General features: G+C 49.6%; 1 protein-coding gene across 4 annotated transcripts in view; it reads left to right on the plus strand.

Moving 5' to 3' along the window:
• Nucleotides 1-8,706, plus strand: part of ADCK1 (aarF domain containing kinase 1) — a 154,112-nt gene extending 145,406 nt beyond the window's left edge. For 3 of the 4 annotated variants that reach the window (XM_044230319.1, XM_044230318.1, XM_044230321.1), the window contains exons 9-11: nucleotides 1,174-1,371; nucleotides 6,395-6,588; nucleotides 7,945-8,706. In XM_044230319.1, the coding sequence (XP_044086254.1) occupies nucleotides 1,174-1,371; nucleotides 6,395-6,588; nucleotides 7,945-8,116 (564 nt within the window). In that variant the 3' untranslated portion in view covers nucleotides 8,117-8,706. The remainder of the gene's footprint in view (nucleotides 1-1,173; nucleotides 1,372-6,394; nucleotides 6,589-7,944) is intronic. The other variant, XM_044230322.1, reaches the window with a different exon arrangement.
• Nucleotides 8,707-16,647: the final 7,941 nt, after the last annotated feature.

A 16,647-nucleotide genomic window follows, 5' to 3' on the forward strand; every position in this document is an offset into this window, starting at 1 on the left:
CACCCGGCCAGCCCAGGGTCTCCGGGCCTGCCTGGGATGGGAGCTTGCTCAATTCCCCGATTGGCCACAGACTGGAGGCAGAGAGCCAGGGTGGATGGAGAGGCCCTCCCTGCCCTGCCCCTAGGGCTGCCATTTTGTGCAAGTCCTGTCCCACGAGCTTTCTCCAGTCCAATAAGGTTGGTAATACCTTCCTTTACCGCCTTCAGTGGAAGTCGACGGGGAGGTGCCTGGGTTTGTGTGGGTGCTTCGTCAGCTGTAAACACCGTGCTTCCCTGGGAAGCCCAGCCAACCTGCTGGGAAGTAAGCTGCCCTTCGATGAGCTGGGACTTTGGGGGAAGAGGGTCACTCAGCCGGGGAGAGGAGGTAACATGCAGTGGGAAAGGGGGCCCAGAGCTGGTAGGGGCTCAATGGGCCTGGCCTCTGTCCTCTGGAACTTGGAACTCTTCTGGTTTGCATGAGCCATGAGCTCCTTCCTGGAAGTTGCTAAGTTCACTGCCAATGCCTGGAACCAGGGCCGTCTTGAATCCACAGCAGACAGTCCTAGAGAGGTTTCCCCAATGGTCTCCTGCTCTTCCCCTCAGAGCCCTGATCTCACCTCCCCAAATCTTCGCCCCTTTGAAAGGCTCAGTGAATGGGGTCATGAGTTTAAGGTAGGCTAGCTGCTGTCACACAACCCTCACACGTGTGATCGCCCAGACACAACAGATGTCTAATTGCTCGTTCACAGACCTGTCCTGGGTAGATGGAGGTGTCTGCAGGCAGGGGCTGACTGAGGCTCTGCCCCCCGGGCTTCCCTGGGGGTGGTCTCCTCATCCTCCAGCAGCAGTGAGGGCTTGGAGGAGCATGCATGGGAAGGTTTGCAGGCGCTGAACGTGGGGTTCTGCCACATTGCGTTGGTTGGAGGTCAGGCAGAGCGCTGCACCTAACTGGGAGGGAGGAGGGGAGTATGACTTTGGTGGGCAGTTAGTAACCGCCACCACTCAGGACCGAGGCTGGCCAAACAATAGCCTTCACTTTGGACCCTCAATGATGGCTGACCTTTGGGGGAGAAGCAGATCATGCACAGGGGCTCTGGTCTCCAACAGTCCCCCTTCACAGTGTCACACCAGCCAGGGGCTAGGTCTCCCGGGGGGAAAGGAGACTCAGGTCCTGCCACACGGCTCCCCACCTCAGGTGCTCACCGACGAGTTCCGCCTAGATTACTGCCGCCTCTGGCAGTCGCTGATCTGGACAGACATGGAGAAGGTGAAGAAGTACAGCCAGCGCCTGGGGGCTGGGGATCTCTACCCCTTGTTTGCCTGCATGCTGACTGCCCGGTCTTGGGACTCGGTCAACAGGGGCATTGGCCAAGCCCCGGTCACTGCCACAGAGGTAGGCATGCTTCTCCTGAATGTGAGGGGTGGGGCCAGGGGTGGCCTTTGGACCCTGTCCAGTCCAGGGTCTGGGGTTCTGGGCTGGTGGGCTGTGGCCATGGGGCAGTGGGCAACAGTGGAGATCTCCTGGAGGAGAAGCATTCCTGGATGCAAGGAGGGAGAGGGAACAGTGTCTTACTGTGTCCCTCCTGGCCTCAGCAACCCGCTCACAGTAACCATGTAATCCACACTGCTGTGACTTTTGCTCTAACCCAAGATTTCAGGCTTCCACCAAGTTCTCCTCCAGGACTTTCGGGAATCCCCAGGGACTGTCTCATCAGTAAGTCGGGCTCCTCTGTGCCCCTTGCAAACTTCCTGTGTGCAAACTTCCTGAGCCACTTGCCCCATTGTCCTCCCCGAGTGTGTGGCAAGTAGCTTTTTCAGTCTCTCTTTGTAGCTCATTCTCTGTTGGATCTAGACAAGAATCCCATGGAGCCTGGGCTGAGACTGGTCCTAGGAGCCCCTCCTCCCTGTACTCCCAGCCACCTCCTTCCCAGACCCTTCATTCTGTCTTAGAATTGGCTTATCTTCTCAGTCCTTCCCTGTGCCAGACCCGTGCAGACTTGCCCATAGCCACGTGGGGACCAGCTTGGACTCTGCCGAGGCCCGGACTCACGGCAAGGGACAGGTCCCACTTGTGCAGTCAGATAGACCCGGGTTCTAGTTCCAGCTCCTGCTTTTCCTGCTGGCATGACCTTAGATGGTTCTCATCAGGTCTCCGAGACTTGTAGTCCTCCCCTGTAAGCTGCCTTGTGATGAGGGCCTTAAGGAATGGCTATAAGGAGTCTTAAACAATGTCACAAAGAGACCACTTCTCACCATCTCTTGGCTCTGCGTTCCTGCAAACGGGTATCATTCCCCAGCAAGCTTGGTGGCCGTGATTACTGCCGGCAGCCCCAGGCTAGCATGGCTTTAAAGCTTGATATCTCAGAAGAGAGACCATCTCCCTCCTTTGTTAAACAGGGATGATAATTTCTGTTTTATTGATAATGTATGTAAAGTGCCTCCCTATGGGTCCTGAAATTTGTTCATTGAACAAACATTTGTTTTTGCTGGAACCGAGACTAGGTGCTGGGGATCCGATGATGAACAGACAGACAGGCCTTCCATGATGTGCACTGTGCTTGAGGGAGACAGACAGTAAACAAGTGAAGAAACAGGTAAATGGAATAATTGCAGGTTGCAGACACTGGAGGCAGGGTGAGTAATGGGGGAAGGGCTGTAGATTGGGTGCTCAGAGAACTTGCTGAGGATTCTGGAGGACAAGGAAGGCAGTAGCCACAGGCAGAGCTTGGAGAAAGCATTCCAGGCAGAGGGCACAAGATATGCCAGGACAGGGAGAGAAAGTGTTGGCACCATCTGGAGTGTGGAGAGGGAGGTGCTGGAACGAGAAGAATTTGGGATGCTGGGCAGAGGGGGCTTCACATGGGGCCTCCCAAGCCATGGGAAGAAGTTTGGAATAGTTCTCAGTACAAAGCAAAGCCTTTGACAGGTTTCAAGCAGGAGAAGAGTGTGCTCAGAGTTGTTATTTTAAGTATCTGGAGGGAATAAGATGAGCAGTGGGGCAGTTGGTGGGTAGGCTGGGAGGTGATGGGGGTGCAGACCACGCTAAAGGCAGAGGAGGTAGAGGGAAGCGGATGAGCCTTACCGCTTTGGATGCAAGACTGAGAGGCCCTTCTGTCGACTTGGGTGTAGAGAGGAGGCAGAGGGAGGGGTCAGAGTTGCATCACACCTTTTTGGGGTGAGTTATAGGGTAGGGGAGCTACTTCCTGGCACAGGGAAGACTTTGGGAATGACATAGTTGGGGGGTGGGAGGCAGGAGTTAGAACATTCACATGGGGGCATCGTGGGCAGACAAGCTTGGAGCTCAAGGACATAAACTTGGGAGTCGTCAGCATGTACGTGGTATGCAAAGCCTCAGGGATGGACACAATCATGCGGTGCACGGTAGGTATTTAGTATACAGTACGTGTTTTCATTAACCAACTTAGGGTCTTATTTTGCATTTTCGCTCACTTATGAAGACCCAGCAGAAATGCTACCATGTTAGTCTGCCTGGGTTGCTGGTAGAGCACTGCTAGCTAGGTGGGTTTGTACAACAGAAATCTATTTTCTCACAGTTCTGGAGGCTGGAGGTCCAAGACCAAGTCATTGGCGGGTTGATTTCTAGTGCAGCCTCTCTTCTGACTTGTAGACGGCTGCCTTCTTGCTGTGTTCTCTTATGGCCTTTCTTCTGTGTGGACACACTCCTGGTCTCTTCCTCTCTTCCTAAGGACATCAGTCCTGTTGGGCTAGGGCCCCACCTTTATGAAGTCCCTTCACTTTGATTACCCCTTTAAAGGCCTCCTCTCCAAATACAGTCACACTGGGGTTAGGACTTGAACATCGTGGTCTGGGAGAGACACAGTGCAGTCCGTAGCGCCGGCCTGGAAGCCTCTCCTCTTCGTCTTTGCCAAAAGTGGCCCCTTAATACTTGTTATCACTCATGGGTGTGCACCGTAGACTCTCCAGGAGGAGCTGTTTGTGTCCTTGTATGACTTCTCCAGCTAGTTGGTGAGTACTTGGGAGGCAAGGATCCTGGCTTGTATGTCTTTCTATAAGGTCCCTGCAGTCCTGGGACCACATCTAACAGAGGGGTGTTCAAGTAGGTTCTGTAGACATGGACTCTAGTTGCTCACTTTGGACAAAAAACCAGTGAGAGAATAAACTTGACCACTACAGGCCAGCCCCAGTCTAGTCTCTGAGATGTAAGGGCTCGGTTTTTCTGAGTCTTAGTCTCATTGAGAATTTGGGGACCCCTCAGCATTGTGTCAGGGAAGATGTTTTCCAGCTACAAATGGCATAAACATTTAGGCATCTGTTCTGTCTATAGCAAGACGCCTGGAGGTGAGTGGGTCCCGCCTGGTTGATTGAGGTGATCAGAAGCTCAGGGCTTTGGGCTGACTCTTAGGGTTCTGCTGGGAGAGTTCCAAGTTTTATACTTTTATTCCCTGATGTCCAGGAGTGGGAATTAGGGGCCATTTCTTCTCATATATTGTTTCTTAAAAATAGGAAAACCTTTCCCAGAAGTCCCCCCAGAGACTCCCCTTGGTCTCATTGGCCAGAAATGTGTCTCATGTCCATGCCCGAGCCAATCACTTGGCATAGGCCTTGTGCTCAGAGCTGACAATGGCCGAGATTAATCAAGATCCCCCCCCCGGGGCTAGGGAGGGGCTCTGCCTCCCTGAAGAGCATAGCCCCAAGGAGTCAAGTGAACAAAAATGGGGTTCATTTGTCAGAGGAGAATGGGGAGTGACTGTTGGGTAGGCACCCAACCGGGTCTACTTCAGGCAGCCACCATCGGGGTAGTCCGAGCTCGAGGAGATGCCCCCGAGAGGGAGTCTGGCTGGGTACAGGTGCCTGCCTTTGCTCTGAGAGTTGCTGAGAAGGACTGTCTCCAGGCCAGTCCCCACTTTGCTGAGGAGGTCCCTGAGGTGAGCAAAGCCTTGATCTGGCCGTAACCCTCAGGCAGGCTAGTCCACAGCTGTGGTGAAAGGCGGTGGGGAGACAGCAGCCTCAGTGTCTGGCTTCGTGTTCAGATGCTTCAGTCTGATAGCTCCTGCCTGAGGGACACTTCGAGTTTCACAGCAACTCAGTTATCAGCAGCACAGACGTGTTCTGGAAAGGGCCGAGAGTCCTACTTGTGCCGCAGAAGGTGGCCACGTGGGGAAACCTCTGGCAGCACTGCTGGGCCCCTCTTGTGACTTCAATTAGCACCAAGCATCTCCCCATTCCTTATCTCTGCTGATCCTCTGGGTCCTGCTGGAAGATGGGCACAGAGGGTATGAGCATTTCCAGTTTTTGGATGAGGACATCGGGTTAGAAGAGGTGAAAGGACTTACCCAGGGTCACAGTCCCACTGAGAGGTGAGAGGCAGCAGAGCCTGGTGGTGAGGACATGGGCTTGGGAGCCAGACTGCAGGGGTTCAAATCCTGATTCACCACTTAGTAGCTGTGGCCCATGGGCAGGGTGCCTAACTTCTCAGTGCCTCAGTTTCCTCCTCTCAAATGGGAGTGATACACTTGCCTGATAGGGTTGTCGTGAGGATCAAATGAATTAATTCCTGCACGCATTTTCCCTGGGGACAGAGAAGAGGTCAGAAGTGTACTGTCGTACTCAGGGCTTTGGCCAGGGGCTGTTATTTGCCCAGAGTCTTGCAGAGTTCAGGGGCAGGGAAGGGTGGGAGGCCAGATCTCATGCTCAGACACCAGGGTGGGGGTAAGGGCTGGCCCTGGCTCCTGCTCTTTGGATCTTGGGACCTCCAGCACTGGGCTGGCTGAGATGGCTCCAGCATGGAGACAGTGATGGGAAATGGCTGTGTGGGCAGCAGGGGCTTTGGGAAGGTCTAGTGTGGTGCAGTCAGGCAGAGTATGGAGCTGGGTTGGGGTCAGGAGCTCAGGTCTGTGCACTGCACCAGCCTGGGCTTGGCTGAAGGGATGGGGGACATGACTCAGCAGATACCAGCCCCCGGGGCTCCTTCTAAGCCCGGTCTGAAATCGGTGGCAAGTGGAAAACATCTTGGAGAGTAACACACAGATGAGCCCTGGGCTGAGAGGCTGGCTAAGTTCAGCCTCAGCAAGGGGTTGGGGAGGAAGCCGACTTCCTGCCCCAGTCCGTACAGGCTTGTGGGCCTGGAGCAAGGGTGCTGGTGACCACGGGGGGCTGGGGATGGCAAGGGGCCTTGCTGACGTGCTCTTGTCCTGTGTCTAGGGCTTGCTCAGAAGCTGGGGTGAGGTGTCTCCTCCATGTCTGTCGGATTATAGAGCCCCTTGTGCTGAGCTCCCCCCAGGGGAGGTTCCTGGCGGCCCTGAGGCAGCCGTGCTGGGAGCTCCCTCCTGGAGGGTCCTTGTGGCCTCTCCGCGCCAGGCTGCCCTGACGTCTACTGCCCTGGGCCCCTCTGTCCGCTCCAACTCTCCACGTCTGTCTCTCTGTTGCTGCTTCAGGACGCGGAGATCCGTAACAATGCGGCCAACTACCTCCCCCAGATCAGCCAGCTCCTCAACCATGTGCCCCGCCAGATGCTGCTCCTCTTCAAGACCAATGACCTGCTCCGAGGCATCGAGGCCGCCCTGGGCACCCGGGCCAGCGCCAGCTCCTTCCTCAACATGTCACGCTGCTGCATCAGGGCATTGGCCGTGTGAGTGCGGGCTCCGGCCTCCCTTCCCCTCCCAGCTCTCCTTGCCTGCCCCGCTGGGGGAGAGGGGAGGCGGTCCCAGTTACCTCCATTTTCTCCCACCAGTCCCCAGGGCCCCGCCTGAGGTACCCAGTTGCCAGCTCCCCCTGGAGGAAGAGTTTGGGGGTGGGAAATGACTCCAGCAAAGTCCCTGGTTCCAGGCTGTGTGTTTGAGTGGTCCAGAGAGCTACCTGTAACTTTGTCAGATTGGTGGGTTCGGGGACATCACCCTCCTAGTTCAGCTTTCCAGGCGATTCTTATCCTCAGTAAATTTTGAAACATTTTCTGAGAGTCTTAGTCCCACCCAAGTGTCCACTGGACTTGGAATCCTGATGTTCATCCCATTTCTAACCGGTCCCAGGACCTGTCTCCCCAGCATTGTCTAGGCTGCAAGGCCAGTGTTCTCGCCTTGCAGGTGTGGCCGTGACTCGGGAGTGTTGTCAGCAGGCTCACGGGGGATCTCAGACCTTTTTAGATGCCTCAGGACCTTTAGAGTGTTGGTGAGGGAAGGAAGGTGCTTCCTCAGGGAGATATTGCTAGAGAAGTGAGGGTTCTAGGCCTTTTTCCTGAGTGTGCAGATACATGGGAAGGGCCATGCCCTGGCTGAATTTTCTCATCTGAGAGGGGAGCCCAAGACTGGGGTCAGATGCCATCCAGCCTGTGCAGGGAATGTTTCGTTCTGGCCAAGTGTCTGGTGAAGGGAGCATTGGCCACATATCTCCTGCGCCCATGATCAAATATTGAGTTAGATTATAGCAAAATAGACTGCACAAAAGGGCTGAACATGATTTATTCTTCCTTTGAGGGTTCTGGAAATGAGGTCTCGAATGAGTCATTATCATAAACATCAATTTCCATCCTGTCCTTTTGTTAGTGCAGAAGGAATTGAGCTGTGGGTTGACTCCACACTGGGCTTAGCCTCTCAGGACCACCTGACCTAGTTTCCAGGTGCTTTAGCCTCAGAAAGTTTGGGAAAGCTTTTATATTTGGGTTTGGGAGGTTCAGGATTGGCATACATTTACTGAACATACAGAAAAAGGGAAACATTGGAATGTTCTACCCAGTGGGTCCTCTAGGTCTTTGATGCCCTGTGAAACAGCTGCTTTTGATCATTCCACTTAACTGGAAAGCTCCTGTGGAGTAGTTGAGTTCCTCTGGTCTCTGGGTGGGCAGTGCTAGGATCACTTAACCAGAAGTCACCCACTAGGGCGGGGGTCTGGTGAGTAGGCTAAGCCATGATCTTTCATTGCTCTAAGTGGTAATGAGTGCTTCTTCCTCATTTATCTCTTGTTCTCTCCTTCCTTCTTGTCCCTCCTGCAGGCACAAGAAGAAGAACAGCCGCTCACTCTTCAGAAGGACACAGATCTCTTTCAGAGAAGCCTTCAACTTATGGCAGATCAACCTTCATGAACTCATTCTGCGTGTGAAGGCACTGAGGTTGGCCAGCTGGGTCTTGGCCCTACTTTGCCGGCTGTTGCCCACTTCATACTGAGCGCATCTGCTGTCCCCTTTCCCTTTCCAAGGTGACTCTGGTGGGCAAGTGGAATTTTCACTCTTCACTCTTCTGTCATGTCTCCACCCAGGTGCCCTGTGTCTGTCACATGGTAGCCTGGAGCCCCACAGTCATTTTCTGTGGCACCGTTATACTCCACCCTCAGAATCCCTCTCCTCAGCTGTGGCCCTTGTCTCATAGGCTACACAAGCTGTCCTATGCAAGAAATTTCTCTCCTTATCCAGGGAGATGGCATAAACAGTGTTTCCCACTCCTGGTGGGCGCCATTGGGCCGGATGTCCCCTTACTTCCGGTAACCATTCTTCCTGTCAGGATGGACCATGAATCCCACTGACTTCCTACATGAATTTCTATATTTAACTGATGGGAGGTTTGATTTTGTTGGAAGAGAGCAGAGTTTCTGAGCTTGCTTGGAATGGATTCCCTCTCCTTGCCTTGCCACTCCCAGAGGTGTCATACCCGAGCAAGGTGGCTTGGCATCCGAGACATGAGTTCACTGCTGTCATGGTGACCATGCTGATGTTTTATGTACTGTGTTTCAATAAAAATCCCTTCAGGGTTACAGGGAAGGGGTTTGTTGATGGGATTTTTATTCTAGATCGGGAGTGAATCCACATTGGCCCTTAGGTAAGAGTGGGCCTGGGTGCTGTGGGCCACTGTGTTCTACTTGGTAGCTGGCCCCTGTCATCCTTCCAGTCTTTCCCTGTGTGACCACTTCCTGCCCCTTGTAGGTGTTTCTTCCCTTCTAAGACTCTGAGACTTTGTCTGGAGAAGTAAAGAAGCCCAACTCAGTTCAGGGCCAGGAACTCAGAGGCTCTGCTGAAACCTCTGACTTGGGTTTCCCTGGGTTCTCACCACATTCCCTGTGAGCTGGCATCTACTTTGTTTTACTCCTTGCTTCCTGCCTTGGGTTCATCATTTGATGCCACCATCCTGGAGACTATAGTGTAAGCCTCAGCCACTGTGGGTAGGGTTCCACTCTGAAATCTCCCCGTCGCCTGTCTGGGCTCCATGTTTCCACCTCTTGCACCTGCCAGAGCTGCCCTGCCCCCACTCACTCATCTGCTCCTGTTCCTGGGACTTCCCCGAATTCCTGCTGTCACTCCAGGTGCCCGAGAGACCCCATATTCGGCAGTTCCTCCTATCACTGAGCTCACAGACAGTCATTGTATTTGAGTCTCTCTGATCTTACTTCACCCTGTTCACAGGGACAGGAAACTGCTAAATTGGAGCCTCCTCTTCTCTTTATTCCCAATACAACAAACAGATTTTCCACTGACCAGAGATGATTTGCAATCCCTTTATTTCCTAAAAGAATTAATTGTTCTTGGTGACCAGTTGGATGCACCCAGAGACCTGAGAGAATAATTTGCAAGATCTGTTATTAATCATGAGGATACATGCTGCATATTATATTTTATGGTGTCTTTTATAGCCACTGAAGTAAATATAAATGTCCTTTTTGTTCAAGGTAATGGTTACTTGCTTTTCACTTTTAGTGTAAAGGTTGGCTTCCTGCTGCCCTGGGATCTGAAACACCAGCACGTTGCCAGTGAGCCCAGCACCCAGGACAGTTAACAACCAGGGAACCCACCCAGAGTTTGGGGTATAGGGCAATTTGAAAGGAGGGAAGTTAGTAGATGATTTTTGAGTGCCTTCCTCAGGGAGAGACCCTGCTGGGCTCTTTGTAAATAAGTTACATCACTGAATTGTCCCACCAGCTCTGTGAGGGGGAAGGGTCATGAATCTCATCCTATAGAAATGGGAATCAAGGCTCAGAGAGCATTAGTAATTTCCCTAAGGTCACACAGCCGCTAAGTAGTGCTCCACGCTTTGGTTTTTATTCCCCAGTGCTGTAGATCTAGATCACACTCAATCTTTGGCCTGTCAAATGTTCCTGAATTGAGTCTCAAAAAACCCAATTTCAGGAGGGATTGGGTTTTCTGTGGAGGTAGGGGGGAGTCCAGCATATCCGCGCGTCCCAGGGCAAGAGCAGGCCTACTGTGGCCTGCATGTGGTTCTGACCCTGGCCATCCGGAGTCCGTGCCGAGCCCACCGGCTTCAGGGCATAGTTCCTGGAAGACGGTCCTCACTTCAGACACAAGCTGCAGGTGGGGGGGTGTTGCCAGGCCATGTGAACTTCTGACCAACTGGCTTCAAATGTGGGCATTCCCACATACCCCAGACTCAGGGATTTGCTAGAATGGACTCAGAACTCAGGAAAGTAACGTACTTGGGATTACAGTTTGATCAGAACTAGTGATCCTGGTCCTGGTCACTGAAGAGACACATAAGGCAAGGTCTAGGAGGAACCTGAACGCAAAACTTCCACGTTCTCTCCCATGGCATCAGGACACGTCACCCTCTCAGTGTATCGGTGTGTTCACTGAGCCTCAGTGTTTAGGCTCTTTATCAGGATTTCCTCACATAGACACCATTGACTGAATCATTGATCACATGATGGAACTCAGTCTCCAGCCTGCCCTTCTGTCCCCTCCTTGGAGAAGGTGGGCTGATGTGACCCCTTCCTGGATCCTCTAGTTAAAACTCAGGTGTGATGCAAGGGGTACACCCAGAAAAACAAGGGTACTACTATGGTTGAGAAATTCTGAGGAGTTGCAGTTGTCTCCCAGGAGCTGCGGACACAGACCAGATTCTTTATTATATAATAACCCCTCGGGGGTCTTGTTCTGTCCCCTTGGGCTGAGGTATGTCTGTATCGACTGACTGTGGGCCTGTGCCTTCTGGGTGGGGCCATATCTGGGACCCAGATTCTCTCCCTCTCTCATTTCTGTGGGTCAGCGACAACATGACTGAGCTTCTGGGTGGGACCTTGCTCTGATCCCTTTTCTTGCCTCTGGAACTTGCCTTGAATTGATTTGGACTGGATGCTTCCCAGTAAAAGCCTGTGACTTTTTTCCTCCCAGCAGTGACAATGTCACATTGGAAAGTCAACCACCAACTTATTTTAAAAGACTGTTTTCCCTTTTAACACTTAAATACTTACTCAGTCTAGGTGTGGGCTTCTTTGATTTGGGCAGCATGGATATTTTTTCCCCTTCCTCTTTTCAGGCAGAGTAGAGAGAAATGCCAACTCTGTGGCCATGTGTTCTAGAGCCTCTCAGGTATGATGCTCGGTTCATGGGAAATTGAGAATCCGCTAAATAAACATGCCAGTATCTAAAATCTCAGATTTCTTTATCTTCAGGGCCGTTGAAATCTGTATATGAAAAATAAACTACACGTGGCCCTCCTCTTCCCTTAGGAATATTGTGTCTGATTGTCATGTTAATTTTGACATTGCTCCAAGCCCACTCCCCAGGCCTCTAAGAATGTATACAGCCCATGAAGGTCCTCTCAGAAAGCCAGAGTAGCTCCTAGAGGCACCCAAGCAAATCCCCAGGGGCAGGACACATTGGGAGGTTGAGCATTACTCTCCATGTGGTAAGAGTTAGCAGGAGCCCCGTAAGGGGCACCTGGGGCTTACGTGGTTTCCAGATGTAACCATTGGACTAGGGCTTAAAAGTTGGGAACTGGGGATGGGGCAAGATGTTAGCAGGCAGGATGAACAGAGCCACATGGAGTGGCGTGTTCTTTGCAGCCTGACCTTTTGGATGGGTGGTGTTGGTTGGGAGGGATCGGGAAGGCACCGTGGAGATGCTCCTGGCAGGTGACTGGCCGGTGGGGAGCTGCAGGAGGCCCAGTCTCCTAATCCTGAAATCTGCAAACATTTTGGGAAAAGCTGTTTGTTCAAAAAGGCTGCGGTTACCTCCCTCCCTTCCTGTAAAGTAAAGCCTATTATGAAGCTGCCCAGACTTGCTTGGCACTCTCTCTTTTTCTAAAGGATGGATGAGGTCAGCCCTCAGCGGAGTAAATATTAAGCTCTTGGTTAGCACTGCTGTCCATTTTCCTGTGGTGAGTGCCTCCTGGCCTGCTTTCTCCGGAGGCTGCCTCGGCCCCTGCCATCAGCCCGCTCCCCTCCCAGCCAGGTCAGCGTGCCCCTGTCTGGCACTACCAGGGGCAGAAAACACTCTGCCCAGCTCTGCTTTTGGCTTAATAGGTGCATAGTTGCCCTGGTATTTCTAAATTTTTTTTTTTATTTCTTTTCAGCCTAACAGTATTCATTATTTTTGCACCACATCCAGTGCTCCATGCAATCTGTGCCCTCTCTAATACCCACCACCGGGTTCCCCCAAACTCCCAACCCCGGCCCCTTCAAAACCCTCAGATTGTTTTTCAGAGTCCATAGTCTCTCATGGTCACCTCCCCTTCCAATTTCCCTCAACTCCCTTCTCCTCTCCATCTCCCCTTGTCCTCCATGCTATTTGTTATGCTCCACAAATAAGTGAAACCATATGATAGTTGACTCTCTCTGCTTGACTTATTTCACTCAGCATAATCTCTTCCAGTCCCGTCCATGTTGCTACAAAAGTTGGGTATTCGTCCTTTCTGATGGAGGCATAATACTCCATAGTGTATATGGACCACATCTTCCTTATCCATTCGTCTGTTGAAGGACATCTTGGTTCTTTCCACAGTTTGGCAACCGTGGCCATTGCTGCTATAAACATTGATCTAACTTTTTTTCTTTTTCCCATGTGTGAGAGGGAAGGCCAGGCTCTTAAGGCCGGTAAAGGGATACATAGTAAGCCCTTGACCTCTGCCTCTCCAGCTTCCCCATCCTCATCCTCTCCCTCTAGAACAGGCTGAATCAAAATTTCACATAACAATAAATAGCCTGGGCTCTTGTTAGAACACAAGATTCTGATTCGGTGGGTTTGGGTGGGGCCTGAGACTCTGCATTTCTGTCAGGCTCCCAGGGGATCTATTGCTGCCCGTTTATGGTCCACACCTTGAGTGACAAGGACCCAGAGAGATGGCTCCAAATGTATGGTTCAGGACCAGCAGCATCAGCCTAATCTGGGACCTTGTTAGCAATGCAAATTCTCAGACCCCACTGGAGCTCTGCTGAAACTCTGGGGGTGGGGCCGGCAATCTGTGTTAATCAGCTCTGCAGGGAGTTCTGACACCCGTGCTCACAGTTGAAATCTCCGGTCTACAGTTCGCAACCCTACCTGCACATGGCAATCATCAGGAGAACTTCGAATGCCCGAGATTCTGATTGAAGTCGTTTGATTGAGGATAAGACATTTTAAAATTACTTTTTAGTTGTTTATAACTTCCTATTTTGAAATAACTTTAGATTTACAGTAGAGTTGCAAAGATAATACCCAGAGGGTGCCCCCATACCCTTTAGCTTGCTTTCCTTAATGTTGACATCTTACATAACCATGGTACCTTGGCGAATATTAAGGAAATATCATTAGTGTAGTACATTTAACTAAACTTCCTATTTCACCCATTTCCCTGCTAATGTCCTCCCAGTGCTCCTGGATCCAGTCTAGGATATCACATTGCATTCCGTTGTCATGTCTCTTTACTGTGTTCTGTGACAGTTCCTCAGACTTTTCTTGTCTTTCATGGCCTCGATGCTTTGGAAGAGTACTGGTCAGGTAGTTCGTAGAATGTCTCTTGATTGTGGCTTGTCTGATGTTTTCTTGTGATTAGACCTGGGTTGTGGATTTGGGGACGAACCACAGAGGTGACGTGCTCTTCCCATTACGTCATATCCAGGGGAACATGATATGGACATGACTTACTGCCTTTGTCCTTAAAGCTCCCCAGCCAGGGTTGGGACCCTGCTTTAGGGTGTCTAGAAGACACCCTTCTGTGTGTCTTCTAGAGAGGGAAGAAATATAGCTGATAAACTCCACCACAGGTGGTCATTAGACACAGTCTCTTTGAAATTAAGAGAGACCTGGCTATTTCCAAATTAGAAGGCCCCCAAGGAACTAAAAAAAATGCAGCTATGCCAACACAAGTTCATAAAAATGGCAGTGTGGTATAGTTTTAATACTGACATGTACCACACGCTAACTCTTTAAGCAAACACACAGGTGGAATGGCAAATGGGTGTAATATCAGAAGCTTAAACGTTGAGCCCCGTTTTGCAAAAGATAGGCCTGGTGCTAGGTGTTTTGTTTTCCAGATATATTTGTGATTCTAGAAACAGAAGTCACCAGTGGGGCATTGGAAGGGAGCCCTCTGGTCAGTCATCTCTGAGCAATGGGCTGGGCACCCTCTGTACCAGTCTTACCTGGCAGCTGTCTCCCAGTGGATCTTAATGAAGTCCCAATAGTTCATTTTTGCCCTTGCTTCCCTTGCTTTTGGTGATGTTTCCAGGAAGAAGTTGCTGCAGCTGAGGTTGAAGAGGTTGCTGCCTGTGTTCTCCTCAGGGATTTTGATGGATTCCTGTCTCACATTTAGGTCCTTCATCCATTTTGAGTCTATTTTTGTGGGTGGTATAAGGAAATTGTCCAGTTTCATTCTTCTGCATGTGGCTGTCCAATTTTCCCAACACCATTTGTTGAAGAGACTGTCTTTTTTCCATTGGACGTTCTTTCCTGCTTTGTCGAAGATTAGTTGACCATAGAGTTGAGGGTCTATTTCTGGGCTCTCTATTCTGTTCCATTGATCTATGTGTGTGTTTTTGTGCCAGTACCATACTGTCTTGATGACAGCTTTGTAATAGAGCCTGAAGTCTGGAATTGTGATGCCACCAACTTTAGCTTTCTTGTTCAACATTCCTCTGGCTATTCGAGGTCTTTTCTGGTTCCATATAAATTTTAGGATTATTTGTTCCATTTCTTTAAAAAAATGGATGGTATTTTGATAGGGATTGCATTAAATGTGTAGATTGCTTTCGGTAGCATAGACATTTTCACAATATTTTTTCTTCCAATCCATGAGCATGGAATGTTTTTCCATTTCTTTATGTCTTCCTCAATTTCTTTCATGGGTACTTTATTATTATCTGAGTACAGATTCTTTGCCTCTTTGGTTAGGTTTATTCCTAGGTATCTTATGGTTTTGGATGCCATTGTAAATGGGATTGACTCCTTAATTTCTCTTTCTTCAGTCTTGCTGTTGGTGTTTAGAAATAGAACTGATTTCTGTGCATTGATTTTTTATCCTGACACTTCACTGAATTCCTGTGCAAGTTTTAGCCGATTTGGAGTGGAGTCTTTTGGGTTTTCCACATAAAATATTGTATCATCTGCAAAGAGTGAGAGTTTGACTACTTCTTTGCTGATATGGATGCATTTAATTTCCTTTTGTTGTCTGATTGCTGAGGTTAGGACTTCTAGTACTGTGTTGAATAGCAGTGGTGATAGTGGACATCCCTGCTGTGTTCCTGACTGTAGCAGAAAAGTTCTCAGTTTTTCCCCATTGAGAATGATATTTGCTGTGGGTTTTTCATCGATGGCTTTGATGATATTGAGGTATGTACCCTCTATGCCTACACTTTGTAGAGTTTTGATCAAGAAAGGATGCTGTACTTTGTCAAATGCTTTTTCAGCATCTATTGAGAGTATCATATGGTTCTTGTACTTTCTTTTATTAATGTATTGTATCACATTGATTGATTTGCGGATGTTGAACCAACCTTGCAGCCCAGGACTAAATCCCACTTGGTCATGGTGGATAATCCTTTTAATGTACTGTTGGAGCCTATTGGCTAGTATTTTGGTGAGAATTTTCATATCTGTGTTCATCAAGGATGTTGTTCTGTAATTCTCTTTTTTGATGGGGTCTTTGGTTTTGGAATCAAGGTAATGCTGGCCTCATAAAATGAGTTTGGAAGTTTTCCTTCCATTTCTATTTTTTGGAACTGTTTCTGAAGAATAGGTATTAATTCTTCTTTAAATGTTTGGTAGAATTCCCCTGGGAAGCCTTCTGGCCCTGGGCTCTTGTTTGTTGGGAGATTTCTGATGACTGCTTCAATCTCCTTACTGGTTATAGGTCTGTTCAGGTTTTCTCTTTCTTCCTATTTCAGTTTTGGTAGTTTATAGTCTCTAGGAATGCATCTATTTCTTCCAGATTCAAATTTGCTGGCATATAGTTGCTCATAATATGTTCTTATAATTGTTTGTATTTCTTTGGTGTTAGTTGTGATCTCTCCTCTTTCATTCATGATTTTATTTAGTTGGGTCCTTTCTCTTTTCTTTTTGATAAGTCTGGCCAGCGGTTTATCAATCTTCTTTCAAAGAACCAGCTCCTAGTTTCGTTGATTTGTTCTGCTGTTTTTTTGATTTCTATTTCATTTATTTCTGCTCTGATCTTTACTATTTCTCTTCTCCTTCTGGGTTTAGGCTTTCTTTGCTGTTCTTTCTCCAGCTGCTTTAAGTGTAGGGTTAGTTTATGTACTTGAGACCTTTCTCGTTTCTTGAGAAAGTCTTGTATTGCTATATACTTTCCTCTCAGGACTGCCTTTGCCGTGTCCCATAGATTTTGAACAGTTGTGTTTTCATTATCATTTGTTTCCACGAATTTTTTCAATTCTTCTTTAATTTCCTGGTTGACCCATTCATTCTTTAGGAGGATGCTCTTTAGCCTCCATGTATTTGAGTTCTTTCCAACTTTCCTCTTGTGGTTGAGTTCTAGCTTCA

Source organism: Neovison vison, chromosome 13 (genome assembly GCF_020171115.1).
Source record: "Neovison vison isolate M4711 chromosome 13, ASM_NN_V1, whole genome shotgun sequence".
In the NCBI taxonomy this organism is placed as follows: Eukaryota; Metazoa; Chordata; class Mammalia; order Carnivora; family Mustelidae; genus Neogale; species Neogale vison.